This window comes from Berghia stephanieae, chromosome 6, assembly GCF_034508935.2.
Source record: "Berghia stephanieae isolate SIO BIC M18660-M18661 chromosome 6, UCSD_Bste_1.3, whole genome shotgun sequence".
Classification (NCBI taxonomy): Eukaryota; Metazoa; Mollusca; class Gastropoda; order Nudibranchia; family Aeolidiidae; genus Berghia; species Berghia stephanieae.
The window spans coordinates 59,613,884-59,634,682 of NC_088365.1; the positions used below are offsets into that span (position 1 = coordinate 59,613,884).

The 20,799-nt window shown below is 35.6% G+C and overlaps 2 protein-coding genes across 4 annotated transcripts in view; both read left to right on the plus strand.

Moving 5' to 3' along the window:
* LOC144975339 (protein Wnt-2b-A-like) overlaps window positions 1–8,658 on the plus strand; it is a 30,505-nt gene extending 21,847 nt beyond the window's left edge. For both annotated transcript variants that reach the window (XM_078919322.1, XM_078919323.1), the window contains 3 exons: window positions 1–16; window positions 1,592–1,856; window positions 5,798–8,658. The exon at window positions 1–16 is cut by the window's left edge and continues 262 nt beyond it. In XM_078919322.1, the coding sequence (XP_078775448.1) occupies window positions 1–16; window positions 1,592–1,856; window positions 5,798–6,042 (526 nt within the window). In that variant the 3' untranslated portion in view covers window positions 6,043–8,658. The remainder of the gene's footprint in view (window positions 17–1,591; window positions 1,857–5,797) is intronic.
* Window positions 8,659–16,480: 7,822 nt separating this feature from the next.
* Window positions 16,481–20,799, plus strand: part of LOC144975345 (zinc finger C3HC-type protein 1-like) — a 50,129-nt gene continuing 45,810 nt past the window's right edge. For both annotated transcript variants that reach the window (XM_078919339.1, XM_078919338.1), the window contains exons 1-4: window positions 16,481–16,720; window positions 18,344–18,476; window positions 19,752–19,902; window positions 20,224–20,307. In XM_078919339.1, coding sequence (XP_078775465.1) covers window positions 16,626–16,720; window positions 18,344–18,476; window positions 19,752–19,902; window positions 20,224–20,307 — 463 coding nt within the window. In that variant the 5' untranslated portion in view covers window positions 16,481–16,625. The remainder of the gene's footprint in view (window positions 16,721–18,343; window positions 18,477–19,751; window positions 19,903–20,223; window positions 20,308–20,799) is intronic.

The window sequence follows — 20,799 nt, forward strand, 5'->3', positions numbered from 1 at the left end:
TAAAGCTGGAAGACGGGTGAGTTGGAATTCGTGTCTGATAAATTAAATTGAACTTTTATATAGCGCAATATCCACTAAATGTGCTCAAATATAGGTCTGATAAAAGCCAATCTGACATTAATCGTTGATGCAGTATCCAAACGGTTGGAGAACTTAACTAATTTAATTGAGCTTGATTGAGCTTTTTATAACGAAATATCCACCAAGGTTGCTCATAGCACAAGGGGTCCCTGGCCAACAGCAACATTTAACATTTAGGACGGGCGAGACATGACGCCTTTTAGGCGATGTTATAATTTTTTCGGACAGAGACAACGCTGTTAACGGCCAGATCATCATTGTACACCTGAATACGGTGCGAGAATGTGAGTAAAGAGCCTTCTCCAAGGACTCAACTATGCGCCGAGTGAGGCTCGAACCCAGGACCTTCCGATCCGAAAGCGAGTGTCATACCACAAGACCACATAGACTTCGTATCTGACTTATAGCTCAGCGTAAAATTAAGGGTGGATCTTGCGCTAAACAAATACACAAGAGTTTTTCACAATGTAGATATTGCTGTTGAATATTACTTAAAAAGTAGGGACATGCAGCAAAAAGTATCTCTAACAATTAAAATGGTATGTACTGTTTGTGCGCCTATGTGGTCTTGTGGTATGACACTCGCTTTCGGATCGGAAGGTCCTTGGTTCGAGCCACCCTCGGCGCATAGTTGAATCCTTGAAAAAGGTTCTTTATTCAAATTCTCTCACCGTGCTCATGTGTAAAATGAGTACCTGACCATTTACAGCGTTGTCTCTGTCATTTTAAAAATGTATTATCGCCTAACAGGCATCATGGCTTGTTCTACATGTTACGTGTTACTGTTGATCAGGGACCCCTTGTAAAGCGCTTTGAGCACGTTTAGAGGATATTGCCCTTTGTAAAGCTCAAGTTTGACTGTTTCACGTTCAATGGTCCTAGGAGATAAGAATAAACCGGACAGAAAAGTTATAATCAGCATAAAATAGACTAAAGAGTGGCCAAAATGGTAATTGAGTGTCTTTTTATCAGAAATTGATAAAGTTTCAGAGGCGTTACAGCAGTATGTGATAAAATTTCATGATATCATTAATATTGAAAATTCTAACGTTCTTACTTATCAGTTTCGAAAAAAATAAGTTATTGGTTTTTACTTCTCCTAAATAAATTTTAAAAATTGAGCTTTTATATAGAGCAATATCCACTAAATGTGCTCAAAGCGCTTTACAAGGGGTCCCTGGCCAACAGCAACATTTATGATTTAGGACGGGACATGGCGCCTGTTAGGCGATGTTACAATTTTTTTTCCGGACAGAGGCAACGCTGTAAACGGCCAGGTACTCTTTTTACACCTGAGTACGACGAGAGAATGTGAGTAAAGAGCCTTCTCCAAGGACTCAACTATGCGCCGAGCGAGACTCGAACCCAGGACCTTCCGATCCGAAAGCGAGTGTCATACCACTAGACCACATAGCCGCATTTCTCCTAATATATTTTCATGAAAATGTTGCTTCTTGAAGTGCTAAAATTCAATACTTATCGTTATTTTATTTTTATAATCTACTTTCAGGCAGTTAAAAAATTCCGCAAGTTACAGTGCAAGTGTCACGGAGTGAGCGGTACATGCACGATACGGACATGCTGGTCGGCCATGCAACCCTTCAGGCTGGTCGGAGCTCACCTTAAGATGAGGTACAATGGTGCCACACAGGTCCGCATGCGACAAAACGGTGCTAGTCTGACGGTAGCGAACCGCAACCATAAAAGACCAACTCGGTCCGACTTAGTGTACTTGGAGGCCTCGCCTGATTATTGTATTCCTAATCCTGCAATTGGTAAGTCTATATATAACTTAAGATTCTTGTACTCCAATACGCTTCAACAGTCATAACGTCACTTCCCTCGTAATGACGCATAGTAACAGTAACTGGCTCTAAACTATCGGGAAAATGTCGGACTCCCTTATTAAATATTTCTCCGACGAGCATAAAAAAAGTGTATGCAGAGCAGAAAAACATTATAAATATGATCATGTTTTGACTTTTATACATTCTGATCTCATGACACATGAAAAGTTCTAGCCAGCATGAAGAATATAAGGTACCGATTTTCTTTGTTTAGAACCACGATGGCCGCCGTTGCTGAGCGATGTGACATCAAACTATTGAATCCAATTAGGGATTATCAATATATTTTTCTAACATTGCCGATAACTTTAAATATGACACCTTAAAGACATCGACAGACTCGCATTCGATAACTGGCATTCTTTGGTTATTTATTGTACGCTGACTTTAAAACGAACGATTAAACTGTTCTGTAAACAATGGATGTTTTATGTTTTTTTCCAAAATATTACCGGACTTCTGAATCCAAATTCAGAATGAATAACCATTTTAAGGGATATCAACAATTCATTAAAATACGAAAAATAAAATATGCTTTGATAATATAGTATTTGAAGTATAAGTGACCGCAAATTCTAAAATTATGAAATATATATTTCAAATCTAAATCTAAAAGGAAGTTAAACTGATCATTAAAGCTTGGAAACGGTGTGAGTTTTTATCAGTGACTGAAAAAAGGTATCTCTTTTAAATATGAAAAAAAAACTAATAAAAATAATGAATATTTCGCCCAAGGACATCCCGAGACTGCAATCTGACAATCTGTAATCCATCATAGAGTTGTAGCTGTATCACTCCGCTGTCGAACATAGGGAAACACGAGTAGCATATTATACGTTTATACGTTCAGTTGTGTTATAACACGACATTTGTTTATGCTCAATAAACCATTGGATCGGTGGTCGCCCCGATGTATATTTATCATACCGTGTTCGCGCCAACTAAATTGGCAGGTCGGGACGATGCACTTGCAGAACCTAGCTTGATTATTTTGGTGGAAGATGTTGTCTAGCGAGATTTACATATTATATTATAACCGTCTCAACCGCTGCATGAAACTTTAAAATTACTTTTAAATTTCAATCATCACATTTTTAATCGTTTGTTGTGTGATATAAAGTCTGTTGTTACTCTTGTAAATATTCAGATCCTGCTTTTTAAAAATATTGTTTATATTTCTGGTGGAGAATTCTCATTATTTGCCAAGAAATAAAGGCTATTACCAACACCCATTAGTTTTAAATATTAATCATGCACACTGTGTCTTCTATCCCTTTATATCTGGTTCCCAACATGCTTTCTGTCTTTGTCTTGGAATGAGATTACTTGGTTTTATCCTTGCCCTGGCCGGAGTCCTAGCTGGGAGGCAAACAGGCAAATGCATAGTTATTGTTTTGGGAGATAATATTTTTTTTCCTTGTAAATCATCTCTCTGTTATGTATTATTTCATTTGTTATTTTGAATGTATAATGTAAGCATTTGAGTGTATTCCTCTTTGTTGGATTTTGAGCTAGTGTCCGGATGAGATTTATAGGTGATTTCAAACTAAGTACATTGGTGGTATGCTCTTGGAATCTACATCTGATCCCTATTTGTTCCCAGTTCTCATGTGTCTTACTTTTTCTTGGGTGCTTTAATTGTAATTCTAGAACTTTTTACTATCCCATTTTCTTCCTTTTTACTGGCGCTGCTATAATCTAAATGTGTTGCAAGCGCAGTAAAACCCTTAAAAAATGGAAAAGTCCATTGTGTTGTACACATTAAACAAATCTCAATCAGAAAACTTTTAATTCGAATATAGATGGATTTAAATAATGCTCAACCTGTCAAAAATCTCAAACATGACCTTTCAAATAAGTTTCAAGTTGACAAACGTTTTGGGTATTTCTATATAACTTGAAAAAGTACAACTAGCTGCCAAATTTGCAGTCAAAAAACCACGAACAAAATGCAGATTCTTAAAAACAAACAAACATATCGTATCCGGGCGAGACGAATATTTTTAGCCATCAACGATCAAAATCGGTCCGGTAATAAAGTCTGAATCTAGGTGCACGCATATGCCAGCCCGGACTTTTTTATAAGTTCTTCAGAATCTGCATTTTGTTCGTGGTTTTTTGACTCCAAATTTGGCAGCTAGTTGTACTTTTTCAAGTTATATCGAAATACCCAAAACGTTTGTCAACTTGAAACTTATTTGAAAGGTCATGTTTGAGATTTTTGACAGGTTGAGCATTATTTAAATCCATCTATCTTCGATTTAAAAGTTTTCTGATTGAGATTTGTTTAATGTGTACAACACAATGGACTTTTCCATTTTGTTTGAAAAAGAAAATCCCTCTTTAGATAGCTCTAGATAATCATTCAAGCTGACATTTAAACGGGCCATAAGAAACTCATTGGCCATAAAGTGACGTAGTGGTGGTTGGGGTCAGGGGAGGGGGGGGGGGGTTATAGAATTTATTTCTTCGTTTTGTTGAAGTTATAGAGCTTATCGAGACAACAAGAAAATTTACACAGATTTAAGACCGCCTCATTGTTTTTTCAAAGACCAATGATATCTTGATTACGTCTTGATAGCATGGAAACACCCCCCCCCCCCCCCCCCCCCCCCAACCCTTTCCCATTTACAAATTACAATGTCATAGCCTTCATCGTGGTCCACCAGTTATTTAAATGCCCCAGAAACGTTGGCATTCAATCCTCTTGTATTCGGGGGAGTTCCATTTTCGGGTCCGATTATGGTATGTAAATTGTGTAATCGAATACACTTCATCTCGAAGAGAGTAAATTATAACATGAAACTGTACATTAAGGTTGTTACTTGTCATATGGGCCATAAAGCGAGGAGAACGTAATTTTTAAATTACGATTTCAAGATTTCGAATGATTGCTATATTATTCTTCCACTTTTTTATTAAAGCAAAGTGAAAAACTTGGGAATAGGCACTGGTGCAAAATTTGAAGCAAAGTGAAGCGCATGGAACAACAAGCGTCATACAACTATGGGTATTCATTGTGCTGTTTTCGTGTCAAGATGGTATTACATCGAGATAAATCTAATACATGTACTTAAAAATCAAAATCAAAGCATATTGATAAAATTTAATCTAAAAAAGATGTCTTTATTGAGGAGTGTGTGTTTTGTTACCTAGACTTCAATAAAACTTAATTTAACCAGTTATGCGCTTTATGGTTCAATGGTAGGACACTCGCCTTCGGATCAGTAAGTACTGAGTTCGAGTTCCGCATAAGGCGGGTCAAAATTGAGTCCTTGGAAAAGATTCGTTACTCGTACTTAAGTGTAAAATGTACCGGGACTTTAACAGCTTTGTCTCTGTCGCAAATAAAAAAGAAAAATGAAGAAGTTGTAAATATTACCAGGCGTCATGTCTCGTCCTACATGTCAAGTGTTCATGTTACTGTTAACTAGGGATCCCTATATTAATGGGTTTTTTTTTCACCTTTCTCGTTCGAATAAAATACTAATGCCAAATACCAAGTGGATTATATAATGGGCATGATCTATATTAACTTTCCGTGTGCTTGAGGTCATTGGTTACATTGCAAAATGTGCTCCAAGTGACCCACTTAGTGAAAAGTGTTCACAGCTTTTTAAATATCTAACATCACGATTTGTCATTTTATTCAGCTTGACACACAGGTATGTTTATAACTTTTGTAAACAAAGCAGCTTGTTTACAATTGTTAAGAAATATCCAATCGTTGGACAGCAACAAATCATGTGATTGATGACTAGGTTGGACGAAAACACGAATATAGATCGCTCCCATTGTCATCAATTATTAATCATGGCAACTTTTTAATATGTTTTCTTTTTTTCTTCTTTTTTAAACAAAACAAACAGGATCATTGGGCACAGAGGGACGAACGTGCAACAAAACTTCAATGGGAACCGATGGTTGCGATATTATGTGTTGTGGGCGGGGCTTCCACACTCGTATTGTCAAACAGATTTACAAGTGTGAGTGCAAGTTTCACTGGTGCTGTCATGTCAACTGCAAGGAGTGTCAGCGTTGGGTGGAAGTCCATACATGTAAAGGATTTTCATCGTCGGATGATCAATACAAAAATCGAATTTTTCCTGGATGAGGAAGATCTCTTGATGTCTCTTACTATTAAAGTATAGAAAAAGTAACTGCAGAACCCACCATCTTTAATTGGAAGACATCAATCTCTGAAGTCGAAGGCTTCCAAAAATCATTGCATTAGATTCAAATTTGGCGAGACCTTCTGATCTCCAAATTTTCGAACGGCGTGTTCCTCTATCTAGATAGTTGGAAGTTACTGTTAATTTTTTCAACAATCTCTCATATCACTAGTAGAGAGGATGGCTATTGGATGAAGTATGAAGTCTATCTGAACAAACTGGCTGGTCAATAAATCGTGTGATTGAATGAAATTGTAGAATGTGGTAGATAAGATAAGATATACTTTATTGATCCTGAATGGAATGGAGCAGTTATGAGAAATATGTTCTGAAACGAGTTTTCTGCATTGAGTTCCTTATCTTTTACCTTATTCAGAGAATATTATATTTTTCAACAAAGGTACGACATGTGTAGACAGAAATGCATGGTCTTGGCTGTATATTTCATCTTGTTTATACATCATACCATTTCTATAATACTATATCGATGTGAGTTGCCTGGGTATTAAACAAAATATTCTAATGTCATGGTTTCACCAATAGGATTCAATAGCCCTAACGTCACTTCCTTCATAATGACGCACGGTAACTTAGCAACACTGGCTTTAAACTATTGGAACAATGGCGGACGCCGTATGAAATATTTCTCCGGCGAACATAAAAGCGTATCCAGAGGGAAAAAACATAAACTTGATCATGTTTTGACTTTTACACATTCTAGTCACAATACACATGAAAAGTTCTAGCCAGATTGAAGAATAAAAAGTAATGATTTTCTTTGTTTAGAACCAAGATGATGACATTAGACTACTGAATCCAATTTTGGATCATCGTTTAATCATTATCGTCACATCAGCATATCTATATAATTATCATCATCATCATCATCATCATCATCATCATCATCATCATCATCATCATCATCATCATCATCATTCATCATCAAAACCACCACCACCATCATCATCATTATTTTCATCACCAACATCATCATTATTGGCAGATTCCATATAAAAGTTCCCATCGTTATTTACTGCTATGTGAATTACTCCTATTTTTTAAATATCTCAAACTGTATGCTACCCTCAATAAGTATTGACTGGCATTCAATCATAACATATGTGACCCTTCACCTCAAAACGGTATTAACTCGGCTTGGTTAAGATGTTGAAAATTGAATTTATAGCCAGAAATATCAGACTTGTGTTGAGTTTGTATGTTTTATTGAGGAGAATGGATACCATATTTTAGGGTGCTTATACCAACAATTTATATTTTTGACCAGTTTAACATTTAATTCGGCTTTTAAGGATCTGGTTCGTTCCGACATAATACCATTTTAAGACGATGGGTCACATATTATTAGTATAATAACAATGTCTTAGCCATCGTCTCGGATCAGTATTATGTCAAGATGACGGAAATAATTGAATGTAACGTTAAAATGATTAGACATTTTAAATTTGTGACCCATCGTGTCAAAGCGGTGTTATCTCAGGATGACCTGGATGCTGACAATTGAATTTAGAGACACAAAAAATGAAACTTGAAATTAATTTCTATTCATTATTGTGGAGAATAAACATAATTTAATACATTACTAAAACTCAAAAGTGGGCATTTCCTGCCATTAAAAAAAATATTCTAAAGTCAGTTTTTGGGGTTCAATTCATCCCGACATAATACCGTTTTGAGACTGTTACAGCAACACAGCCTGGCGACGAGAGGAGCGCTCTCCTCTACAATCGACGCGATCCATCATCCCAAGTGATAGAACGTCCCTCTTATGGCCAGGCGATGGGGCCGTAACAGTCGGGTCGTGGGTTTGAATCCTCCTCATCGCCGCAAAGTTTTTATACTCTATTATTATCTTCTTATTATCGTCACGAATAGGATTCAATAGTCTGATGTCACGTCCGCCCAGCAACGAGCAGCCTGGTTCTAAACAAAGAAAATCGGTAGTTTTTATTCTTCATTCTGGCTAGAACTTGTTCACATGTCATGTGATCAGAATGTATAAAAGTCAAAACATGATCAGATTTATGTTGTTTTTTTTCTCCTCTGGATACACTTTTATGCTTGTCGGAGAAGTATTGTATAAAGGCGTCCGCCATTGTTCCGATAGTTTAGAACCAGTAACTAAGTTACTATGCGTCACTAGGAGGGAAGTGACGTCACGACTGTTGAATCCTATTACCCATTCACTTCATTTCTTGTTACCGTCATCATACATACAGCTTTGAAATGGTGGCTCACACATTGAGTTAATGTTCAATCATATTATTATTATTATTATTATTATTATTATTATAAATTGGGTGAGATGGAAATCTCTACCGCACTGTTTGCCAAACTCGCCTTATTTAATTACAAACAATGTGACGTGCTGTTGCAATAAAGAGCAGAGATAATATTTAATTATGTGTTGAAATAAATAAAAAAGTTGATGGTTATCACTTTGTCGTTGCGTTGTTTGAAATAAAAGCACAAAAAACAACAACAACAACAACAAAAAAACAACAACAAACAAACAAACAAAAAAGCAAAAAAAAAAAAAAATAAAAAAAACAAAAAAAAAAAACAAATAGACAAAAGAAAAAAGAAACAAAACAAACAAAGAAGAAAAAGACACACCCCCCCCCCCCAAAAAAAAAAACAAAAAACAAAAAAACAAAACAAAAAACAAAACAAAAAAAAAACAAAAAACAAAACAAAACAAAACAAAAGAACAACAACAACAACAACAACAACAACAACAAAAAACCCCCCAAAAACCCCAACCAACCCCCCCCCCCTTCCAAAAAAAAGAAGACAAAAATAAAAACAAAAATGACAAATAAAAAAACACAAAAAAAAAAAAAAAACACAGCCAAATCAACAAAATACATCTAATTCAAAAGATTTATAAAGTGTAGTTTATGTGACCAGAGATGTTGAGATTCTCATTTTAAAACACACACATGTTTTGTATTAATTAATTAATTAATTAATTAAGTTAGTTATTTATTTTTGGGATCATTTTTTTCTTGTTTTACCCTTTTCCTCATTCGTAGAGTCATTCGACTTTCTATTATAGATTTGATTGGTCAACTCTTTTCAGCATATTTATCCCCGGTGTTGAACAAGTGGAGATGATGCTAGCTCTCTTGTTACTGTTTTTAGGCCGCCAATTGGGTGATTAGTTCTCACTAAATTCTCTCTGTTTGGACTATGGACTTTTGAAATCAGTTACACATAGTTCTCTGTGTTCTGGTTGGTAGACTCGTGTTGAGTGTTTTACTTAAACGCATAACATCAATACTATCCGTTATCTTTTCTACGTGGCTGTCTTTCATTTTGACGACACGGTTTTGTCCCGATAATGATTTGGGGTTTCCGTCGGCGGGTAGTCGAACTTGGGTACGAAGCAAAGACCATACCACTGAATCAAGCTGCCCCAAATTTATTCCTTTTTATCAGAAATTCTGTATCTGTAATTGGGTGAAACATTTAATGGAGATGCGGCTATGTGGTCTAGTGGTATGACACTCGCTTTCGGATCGAAAGGTCCTGGGTTCGAGCCTCGCGCTCGGCGCATAGTTGAGACCTTGGAAAAGGCTCTTTATTCACATTCTCTCACCGTACTCAGATGTAAAATGAGTACCTGGCCGGTAACAGCGTTGTCTTTGTCCGAAAAATTGTAACATCGCCTAACAGGCGTTATGTCCCGTCCTACATGTTAAATGTTGCTGTTGACCAGGGACCCCATGTAAAGCGCTTTGAGCACGTTTAGTGGATATTGCCCTATATAAAAGCTCAATTTAATTTTAATTTAATTTAAGATTAAGATAAAGGGAGTAAATCATGAATGAACAACACAAAACAAACGACTTTTCGGCCCTTGGACTTTTTCAAGTAAACACAAAATACATATCCTTTCTTAAAAAAATATAGCATTGTGGAGAACATTGTGCTTATTTGAGTCAATAAAAAAATTGATACGGCGCACAACTCTACTGAAAGATTTGAAAATTAGAAATGTATTTTTTACAGATAGATAAACAGATAACTTGATTTCCTTTTATAATTTAAAGTCAGTTTGAAAGTTCGTTGAGTCAAACAGATAATATCATAAAATATGTACCGACGACAAAAATCAACTAATTTTGACACTGTAAAAAGTCGTCAATTTGCGTCATCTATTTATGACATCAAGTATTATTATTACTTCCGTTGTTTTGTTTATTTAGCGGTGATCAGTTTTGTTATGTAGTATTATGTTCTGATTGCATGTATGTTTGTGTGTGTGTGTGTGTGTGTGTATGTTTGTGTGTGTGTTGTGTGTGGTGTATACATGTGTGTGTGTGTGTGTGTGTGTGTTGGCATTTTTCAGCAAATCGTGGCATTCATAGTGATATTATTCACTTGATCACATGAAGGTATTTCAGTCGCCATTTTGATTCTTTTGTTACTATTAGGGTTAGCTCGAGAGGTTAGTCATAAGTGTTATTAAAGGTGCTAGGGTGTTTGTTTTTCCATAAGTTAAATAAAGGGAGACATTCCGAAAGCTGCTACATCCCCAGTATTCTTTAAATTTGTATTTTCACCGTTGATATTTTGTCAGGCATTTATTTATTCAGTTTGTCATTATATAGAAGTATTTTGAAAACTCTAGAACAAACCTTGATAGATTTGTGAAAGTTTAACATTTCCTTATCTGACCATTGTTTTGATTTTCGGCCGCCATTGTGATTTGTTAAGTATTGAAAGGTAGTGCAAAGCAGTCCGAGAGTTGTTTTTTTCTATTAGGGTTAGCTCGAGAGGTTAGTCATAAGTGTTATTAAAGGTGCTAGGGTGTTTGTTTTTCCATAAGTTAAGTAAAGGGGAGACATTCCGAAAGCTTCTTCATCCCCAGTATTCTTTAAATTTGTATTTTCACCTTTGATCTTTTGTCAGTACGGTGGTAGAACAGCACATTCAACGTTCAAAATTCCAATTCCAATAACGGATAACAGCACCTGTAGCATCAGTCGCCAATCAGATACAGCTAAGTTACTGAAGAGTAGTTCTCTCATAATTATGGATGAAGCACCTATGATGGACAGGCGTGTGTTTGAATGTGTGAGCAGGACATTTTGTGACATAACAGGCAGTTCAAAACCTTTTGGGGGCAAGGTGGTTGTACTTGGATGGGATTTTCGGCAAATTCTACCTGTTGTTAACAAAGGAAGTGAAGCCGATATATTAAGTGTCACACTTAACAAGTCAATTTTTTGGAATTTTGTCACCCTTTTTCACATGAACAAGAACATGAGGGTTACTGATGACAATAACTGTTTTGCAAATTGGCTTCTCCGCATCGGAAATGGTACAGAGCCGGTTTTCAACGAAATAGGAAAATATTCTGTTAAATTACCTACAGCGCTATGCCTTCCTGAAAATGACCCAGAATGCTTGATAAATGCTGTATACAATGATTTGAATCTGAACTTTGCGGATGAACGTTATCTATCAGAGAGAGCAATTTTGACTACAACTCATGAAAATGTTGACAAAATAAATGCAGCCGTTCTGTCCAGGTTGACCTCATCAACTGAACAAATTTCCCGCAGTGCTGATTCCATTCAAAGTGACTCTGACATCAACTTATACCCGATGGAATTCTTGAACGAACTTACACCTCCCGGACTTCCTCCACATGCATTACATTTGAAAGCCAACACGTCAGTCATGCTGCTTAGAAATGTAAATCCTAAATCAGGCCTCCGAAATGGCACCCGTTTGTTAATAATTAAATTAGGTTCAAAAGTATTAGAAGCCAAGATAATTACCGGTAGTAGAGCTGGCAACATAGTGTTTATCCCTAGAATCAATCTGACGACATCAACGGATTGAGGCTTACCATTTATTCTAAATAGAAGACAGTTTCCTGTAAAATTGTCATATGCAATGACAATTAACAAGTCTCAGGGGCAGACATTAAGCAAGGGGGGATTTTCTTACCCCAACAGGTATTCACACACGGACAACTGTATGTTGCTGTGTCACGGGTCAGAGGCTATAGTGGCTTACACTTCATGTTGGGCCACACAGAAAAATCAACCGAAGATATACCAAATTACACAGACAACGTTGTTTACCAATCTGCCCTCATTAAATGATGGTAAGTACAGTATCGAATGAAAATAGTTCTTTTCCCGCGAAATTGCGGGCTTTTTACTAGTATATATATATATATATATATATATATATAATAATATATATATATATATATAATATATATATATATATATATTTGTATTAGATTGTCTTAATAATGTAGGCGAAAATGTGTACATTTGTGTTTGTGTGTGTGTGTGTGTGTGTTTGTGTCTCTCTCTCTCTCTCTCTCTCTCTCTCTCTCTCTCTCTCACTCTATCTCCCTTTGCTTATAATTATCTTAACAGCGGAGGTAGGGGTCCACTAATAACACTATTGCTGTCTAATATTTTTCAATAACGATATTATTATGACAATCTAATATAAATATATATAAATTGATACTGACCAAAAAATGTCAAAATACCAGTGTTTTGCCACAAAAGAAAACAAATCTTGAGTTGTATTCAATATTTCAACCAATGAAATAACTTGTTTCCATGAGCTCTACTAACGACAACTCACTCCTCGCAACACAAACCTTAAAAAATGACGTCAATCTGCCAGTCCTTTCAGATTTCAGTAAGTAGCAGGCTATAACATAACGATGGCTACGGTTCTAGTGTCAGGCTATAAAATATGTTAACGATGGCTACGCTCAAACTGGGTCTGTTGTTTAGATAGAACGAAGATGACGTCACTCAAGCCTTTGTTATTGTATTTTGCCAATTTGGGAATCGGAGTATGCTAAGACATAAAGTCATTAGAAAAAAAAAAAAAACTAACAAAAAAAAAAAAAAAAAAAAGACAAAACAACAAAAACAAAAAAAAAAAAAAAAAAATAAACAAAAAAACAAACAAAACAAAACAAGACAAAAGAATATACAAATAAAAACCAAAGCGAACAACAGAAAAAAGACCAAACAAAAAAAGATATCACAAAAACTAAAAAAAAAAAAACCCCAATAAAAATAACAAGCAAAAAAAAAAAACAAAAAAAACAAACAAAAAACAAAAAAAAAAAAAAAAGAACAAAACAAAACAAAACAAAAAAAAAAAACAAAAAACAAAAAAACCCACAAAAAACAAATTTTAAAAAAAATTTAAAGAAAAAAAGGAAAAAGAAAAGCAAAAAACGAATCTAAACTAAAAACAAACTTCTCCCATTTATTCAATCTTATATTGTTGTTGTATCAGCTACGTGCACACACACACACACACACACACACACACACACACACACATATATATACTTTCATCATCATGCTCAATGAACCTCACGACACATCAAATATCATTAGTATCTAATCTGTGCTTCCTTCATGAAAGGAAACCGCTGCAGTATCCAGTTACACCCTAGAAAGAGGAGCTCTCCTCTTTCTAGGGTTACACCTAAGTCGAGTGCGGTGAAAATCATATCTCCATCGGTAAATCAGTCATCCAATAATTTGCAACTTTCATCGAGGCTAGAATATCAATAGATAGTTCGAAGTTGACGTCACTCGGGTCTTTGTTATTATTATTATTTTTTTTGTGCTAACTGCGTTTATGAGTAATTCTCACTAAACTGTATTAACCTGACTATAAACGATCATGGTTACACAAAGTTTTGTGTATTGGTCCGTTATACTTCCGGGTGGCAATGTTGTGAGCTCCTGAGTCAAGCGCATACAGTCTATACTCTATGATGAGAGCCCTCGAGCATTGTTTATATAATTTATTAGGGTTCATAAAAGAAAAACTATGATATCACAACACCCCCTTTGTGAATATAAACACTTGTTATAATTTCTCTCTTTAGTTTGTAAGTTATGAAAGGCACGACTGGCTATGAAGCTCTTTTTGTTTAAACACCACAAACTACGGCTCAGAGTTGCCAGATTGGACGGCAAGTCGCAAAATGGCCTACTTTTTCATGCTATATGTGCAAACAAAATATAAATTTTCGACTTTCGACTTTCTGGGCTACTTTTTATCATCGTCTGCAAGTTTTGGGCTATATCCTAGATATTATGACTAAAAATATTAAGAAAAAAGTTAAAATAGTAATAATAAATTCATTAGATTAAAAAAAACTTGACAATTAAAAGTCCAAAATGTCAGTCTGTATCTGAGACGATGTGATAGGGCTAGTGATGAACAATAATATCCAGCTATAAAATAAAGTTATATTCATCCATAGAGGTGAGCAAATGTTTAAAATTAGACCCCCCCCAAAAAAAAAAACAAACAAAAAACAAAAAAAAAAAAAAAAAAACAAACAAAAAACAAAAAAAAAAAAAAACAAAAGAAAAAATAAATAAATCAGAAAGATAAGGATTAGCAATTATTGTAGCTACCCAAGATTAAGATTGCCCCGCCGGGAAATCACTAACTTCATTGAAACAGACTAAAAGATCTCTGAGAATCAACTTGGAATCCTGTGCGTAATATATTGTGGTGTTCTGAATTTTGATTATATAGGACTGCATTAGATAATATTTTCGGATTTTGTATAATTGTTTCATTTTTCATTTGTAAAGCATGGTTTGCATAAGTTGAAGCTCAAAACATTAGTTAGTTATCCTGAATGGACCTATAGGATACATCATTGATCATGGGTAAATGGGGAAAATATTCAAAATCTAAATAAACCAACAAAAGGATGTCATTCAGATCAATTCAAAGAAAAAAAAAAAAAATAAAAAAAAATTTTTTTTTAAAAAAAGAGGAATATCGACGTTGGCAACTTTTTTCTTAATGTTACGACTTTTAGCTTCAAGATATGAAGTGAGTAGAAAAGTGCCAGAAGACAATAGAGAATAAAAATTTTTTTTTCGCGGCGGTGGTGGGGTTTGAACCTGCGACCTTATTGGTACGACAACTCCGCCTGGCAGGTGAGAGCGTGGCTCTACCGTGTGAGCTATCCACGAACACAAAAATATTCGTTTCAAACCCAAAGTCATTTCTAGATCCCTCTCTCACCCACTTCTTGAGATCGCCGATTCGTTCACCATCATCGCGAAGTAATTTTGACCAGCAGTTAAGCTTAATAGCCAATATTCTCATCACAAACATATAGCATAGAAACGATTGAGACATTGAGTATGCTCCGGTGTATGGGGTGAATTTTTATTTCAGAAAAGTGGGTGGAGCAGGCACTTATGTTGGTAACAACAAGATATGAAGTGAGTAGAAAAGTCCCAGAAGACAATAGAGAATAAAACATTTTTTTTCGCGGCGGTGGTGGGGTTTGAACCTGCGACCTTATTGGTACGACAACTCCGCCTGGCAGGTGAGAGCGTGGCTCTACCGTGTGAGCTATCCACGAACACAAAAATATTCGTTTCAAACCCAAAGTCATTTCTAGATCCCTCTCTCACCCACTTCTTGAGATCGCCGATTCGTTCACCACCATCGCGAAGTAATTTTGACCAGCAGTTAAGCTTAATAGCCAATATTCTCATCACAAACATATAACATAGAAACGATTGAGACATTGAGTATGCTCCGGTGTATGGGGTGAATTTTTAATTCAGAAAAGTGAGTGGAGCAGGCACTTATGTTGGTAACAACAAGATATGAAGTGAATAGAAAAGTGCCAGAAGACAATAGAGAATAAAAATTTTTTTTTTTCGCGGCGGTGGTGGGGTTTGAACCTGCGACCTTATTGGTACGACAACTCCGCCTGGCAGGTGAGAGCGTGGCTCTACCGTGTGAGCTATCCACGAACACAGGTTCAAACCCCACCACCGCCGCGAAAAAAAAAATATTCTCTATTGTCTTCTGGCACTTTTCTACTCACTTCATATCTTGTTGTTACCAACATAAGTGCCTGCTCCACTCACTTTTCTGAATTAAAAATTCACCCCATACACCGGAGCATACTCAATGTCTCAATCGTTTCTATGTTATATGTTTGTGATGAGAATATTGGCTATTAAGCTTAACTGCTGGTCAAAATTACTTCGCGATGGTGGTGAACGAATCGGCGATCTCAAGAAGTGGGTGAGAGAGGGATCTAGAAATGACTTTGGGTTTGAAACGAATATTTTTGTGTTCGTGGATAGCTCACACGGTAGAGCCACGCTCTCACCTGCCAGGCGGAGTTGTCGTACCAATAAGGTCGCAGGTTCAAACCCCACCACCGCCGCGGAAAAAAAAAATAATTTTATTCTCTATTGTCTTCTGGCACTTTTCTACTCACTTCATATCTTGTTGTTACCAACATAAGTGCCTGCTCCACTCACTTTTCTGAATTAAAAATTCACCCGACTTTTAGCTTTTACCTTTGCGAATTTACCAAAAAATATCTGGCAAGCCTGCTAAATTTCGTGAATAAGGTGCTTGTTTCGAAAACGGAATTGAACTCAGTCAGCCCTCAACATTTATTTCACCCAAGATTTGTCAAGCAAATTAAGATTTAGAAATGTCAGTAACTGTCACACCAGAAAAGGTGAAAGATCTTCTTTCAGGATTTCTTGTGACATCGAAGCAGCAATCCCCTCAACGAATTTCTCCTGTGTAAGTATGGCCCTAGCCCTAGCCTTTTATGACCACTCCCACTTCCCTTCAATTTTTAATTTCAGGTTTCAGTTTCCAATTTTTCTTCAGCTTCAACACATTTTTTTTCTATCTACCTATTTGTTTTTTGGTACTACCGCAAACTCGGGTATCCAAATAATTTTGGGGTTTTGGGAGGGGGGGGGGGGGGGGGGGGAACTTAAAAAAAAATAATTTTAGGGGTTTGGCTTGGACTTGGACTTGGGAGGGGTAAAAGTAAAACTGAAACGTTTTTTAAAAAAAATTATTAAAGTCTCTCCCCTCCCGAACCCCCTACTAGACTTAAAAAAAAAAAAGTTTACCCCCTTCCCCCAAAATTATTTGGGTCCCCGAGTTTGCGGTGGTACCTTTTTTTTGGTGTGTTTTTTTAATTCTAATTCTATTGCGAGCCAATTCTGACTTCACTAGTAACACTAACACAGTAACAGAACAGCCTCTACTTCTCCTACAGCCTACACTACACTAGACTACTGTACTACTTCAATCTTCGTTACTAGGACTAGGACTAGGCACACTTACTCTTACCGTGTTAATGTAAGTGTAATCCTAGTTTAATTAAGTTACACCTACTCAACTCGCTTATTACTTTTTCTCATTAATCTCACTCTTTGCCTTGGTCATCGTCTTGGTCTCTTATTACTCCCAATAAACTTGAATCGAAAACTAAAACCAAATGGAGTATCAACCGCGCACTCATTTAGCGCTAAAATCTTGTTTATTTTTGCATAGGAAAATGTACAGCATGCAGCATAGGCATAGGTATAATTACTATTATTACTAGAAATAGAAACAGATTACTTAATTCTTTATTATTATTATTATTATTAATTTAAAATCAGGGCAGGGAAATCCCCCAAGCCCAAACACTCTCATGACTCTCTCTCCCATCCTTTCTGTCATTTTTTTTTGATAATAATAATCTTAATTTTTGTCATTTTTGGTTTACATCAGAGATTGTGTCGGAAAATGGGGTTTCCCCCCCCCCCCCCCCCCTGTATTCATTCTTTTTACTAACTTAACTAGGAATACCATTGTGCCTCCTTCAATTGCAACCTTTAACATTGATTTTATAAACTCAATAGATACCTGATTTCTTGACCAATTTATAGACGATTTATTAAATGTGTAAGGCAAGGCCAGAGGAGACTTCTGCGTAAAATAATTCAGTAGTTCACACATAGCAAAACAAAACGTACTTCCAACAAAAGTCCAGATAGTTGCATCATTTTCCTATTCAGTGACATTCAACTATTGTATTTGTCATTTGACTGGTGATAATAGATTTTGGTGGTGTTCTAAATATTGTCTGAATTGAGCCATTTAACTCCATGTAACAATCATTATAAAAGAAAAATACAAACAAGGAAGGAAAAAGAATAAAAGAATTGGAATCATACCTATTTAGAATATTTTTCTTCTTATTTTTAAAATATTTTTTTTGGCTGCTTGTTTTTAATATAATATTTAAGGTGAGAGAAATATATTTCTCTTCCTTTTTGTTTTAAATTAAATAGATATGAATATAAGTTTTGTCCACTTAATATTCATCATTTATCTTCATTTGAATTATTGTCATGAATTTAGCTACGCTGAAGCGCACAATCGATCAAGAGTTGAAGCAACAGCCAGCAGTGTAAATGTGTCTACTCCAACCAAGGGAGGAACTGGTAGTCTGAGGAGTTATGACAGCTTCCTTGAACGCCTGGACACCTTTACAATATCCTTTTCCTTTTTAATTTCATTATTTTTTCATATCCCCCCCCCCCCTTTTCATTTATTAGCCCAGGAAGAGAGGAAGGGAAAATATGCTTTTTTTTTTTTTTAAGATACATGTAAAATATTCACAGTGATTTAGCAGCTTTATTTCTCAATATCTCCTCACATTTGAAATTATGAGCAAAATGATTAGAGAATACTGCTACATGTAATTGTTTCAGAATGTGTCATTTAATTCACTTAACCCTAACACCGACTATATCCGTAGTTTACCCGGGGTTACCCCATACCTATTTATTACATTTTTATGAGACAAATTATAGGCGTAGTATCAAAGCTAATGTTCTTAATGTTTACATGTTAATGGTAGTTGAATAAGGCTATCTATGTACATGCTCATTTTTAATACATTTTTTTCCAATTTTGAAAAGTAGCAAAAATCTCTAGGATTGAGCGAGTTAACCATACCTGCCAATCCTTCTTTTGTTGGAATCATTCCGATTTCCACTCTGTCTTTCCATCATTTTACCATTGTCTCTACATAGCTGCCAATCCTACCTGAAATTGCAGGAGACTCCTGCATTTTTTGTTCGTGTCCCGCGCTCCCGTCTGTCACACAGATCTCCCGCATTTTAACAAAACTTTTAGACTCAATTGTTGGTCATTCTAAAACTGTTTCAAGTCATAGTGTATCTTGATATCAAGTATGTTTAGTTTATTAGTAGTTGCCAGAGACATTCATGGATGGAGATTGTTTGTGTTCTAAGTGCATAGCAGGCTACTTTGTAATTTCGCTTAAGAGTGGATTAATTCAACTATACCTTGCCCAAGAGACAACCTTATAGGCTGTCAGTCTATTGAAATGTAGATTTATACATTTATGTATCTCCCTGATTTTTTTCTGAATCTCCCTGATTTTCTAACCAAAACTCCCTCTTAATAAGCTTGGTCGGTTGGCAACTATGTCTCTAAAATTCTAAAATTCAAAAATAACAATAGTGATAAGAAATGGCGTGGAGGGAAAACAAAAGGTGAAAATAGAAAATGTTTAACAATTGACAAAAGGCTGTTAAGCAGGAAAATTGTTCTCCTCTCTCTTTCCTCAAATTTATCCTTTACACTTCATGACCATGTTATTCGGTGTGCTAGAATAAAAAATGGAGGAAAAAAATATTTTAATTTTTCTTTTTTTTTTTTTTTCTTTTTTTTTTTTTTTATTTTAAGGCTTGTAGAAAATATTCTCAATTCATTGTATAAAACCTTAACCACAATGCACTCTTTGACCTGGTTTGGCAAGCCGGCTGAATTGTCACCCATGATCTGCGCCCGCTTTGGATGGGAGAATGTTGAAACGGATAATCTACAATGCGTTGGTTGTAAAGCTTATCTCTGTGGAAAACTTCCTGATCAATCTGACAGCAATGCTTGTAAGTTGTATCTTTTTATGACTTTGTGGTAATAATTCAAATATTTTTCATTTTTGTTGTCATGATAGTAAGCCATTCTCATTAAATGTGTCACTGAAATTAATGTCTCCGTGAAATGCACCACTCTCTCTCTATCTCCTTCTCTCTCTCTCTCTTTTTCTTTCTTTCTCTCTCTCTTCTCTCTCTCTCTCTCCCTCTCCCTCTCTCTCTCTCTCTCTCTCTCTCATAACAGCAAAACAAATGCAAGTTAATAGGGCGAAAAATAGTGTGAGTGCTTTAATAATATTGTTTAATTTCAATCATTTTTTTCATTTGTTTCAGATAAAACATTTAAGGAGAAATTGAAAAAGGATATTCTTGCAGCTCATGATAAATTTTGTGTTTTGGCAGCAAATCCTTGTCCAGGTACACTAAATTAAATATTAAATTACTTAACTTTTTTTTTCTTCTTATAAAATTTAACAATGACAACATTCGCTGTATCAGACTGGCAGAAAGCCATTTTCTTGCGGTTTTGACTGCAAAATTTTAAAATTTAGTAATTAAACAAATGTAGGAAATGATCATGTTAGAGAGGCTGACAACATATAAATAAGAGATATAGCTTTTCCAAGTGATAAAACCATACAAGTTAATTATTTGTCCACATTTCAATGTTTTCGTAATTATTCTAGCTATTTCTTTTCGTGTTTTCCAGTTTTAGGATTATTTTTCAGGATTCAACACAAACTTTTGAAAGCTCAATCCTTCCATAATTTTCTCCAAAAAAATTTAATTGCCAAAACACTACGACAAGGGCCTATTGGTCGAGCCTCATTTAAATTTCTCCTTTTTTCGGACCTTTGAGACACTTGCACTTCGGTTAATGAAGTGTGCTGTAGGTTCACTGTGATTGTA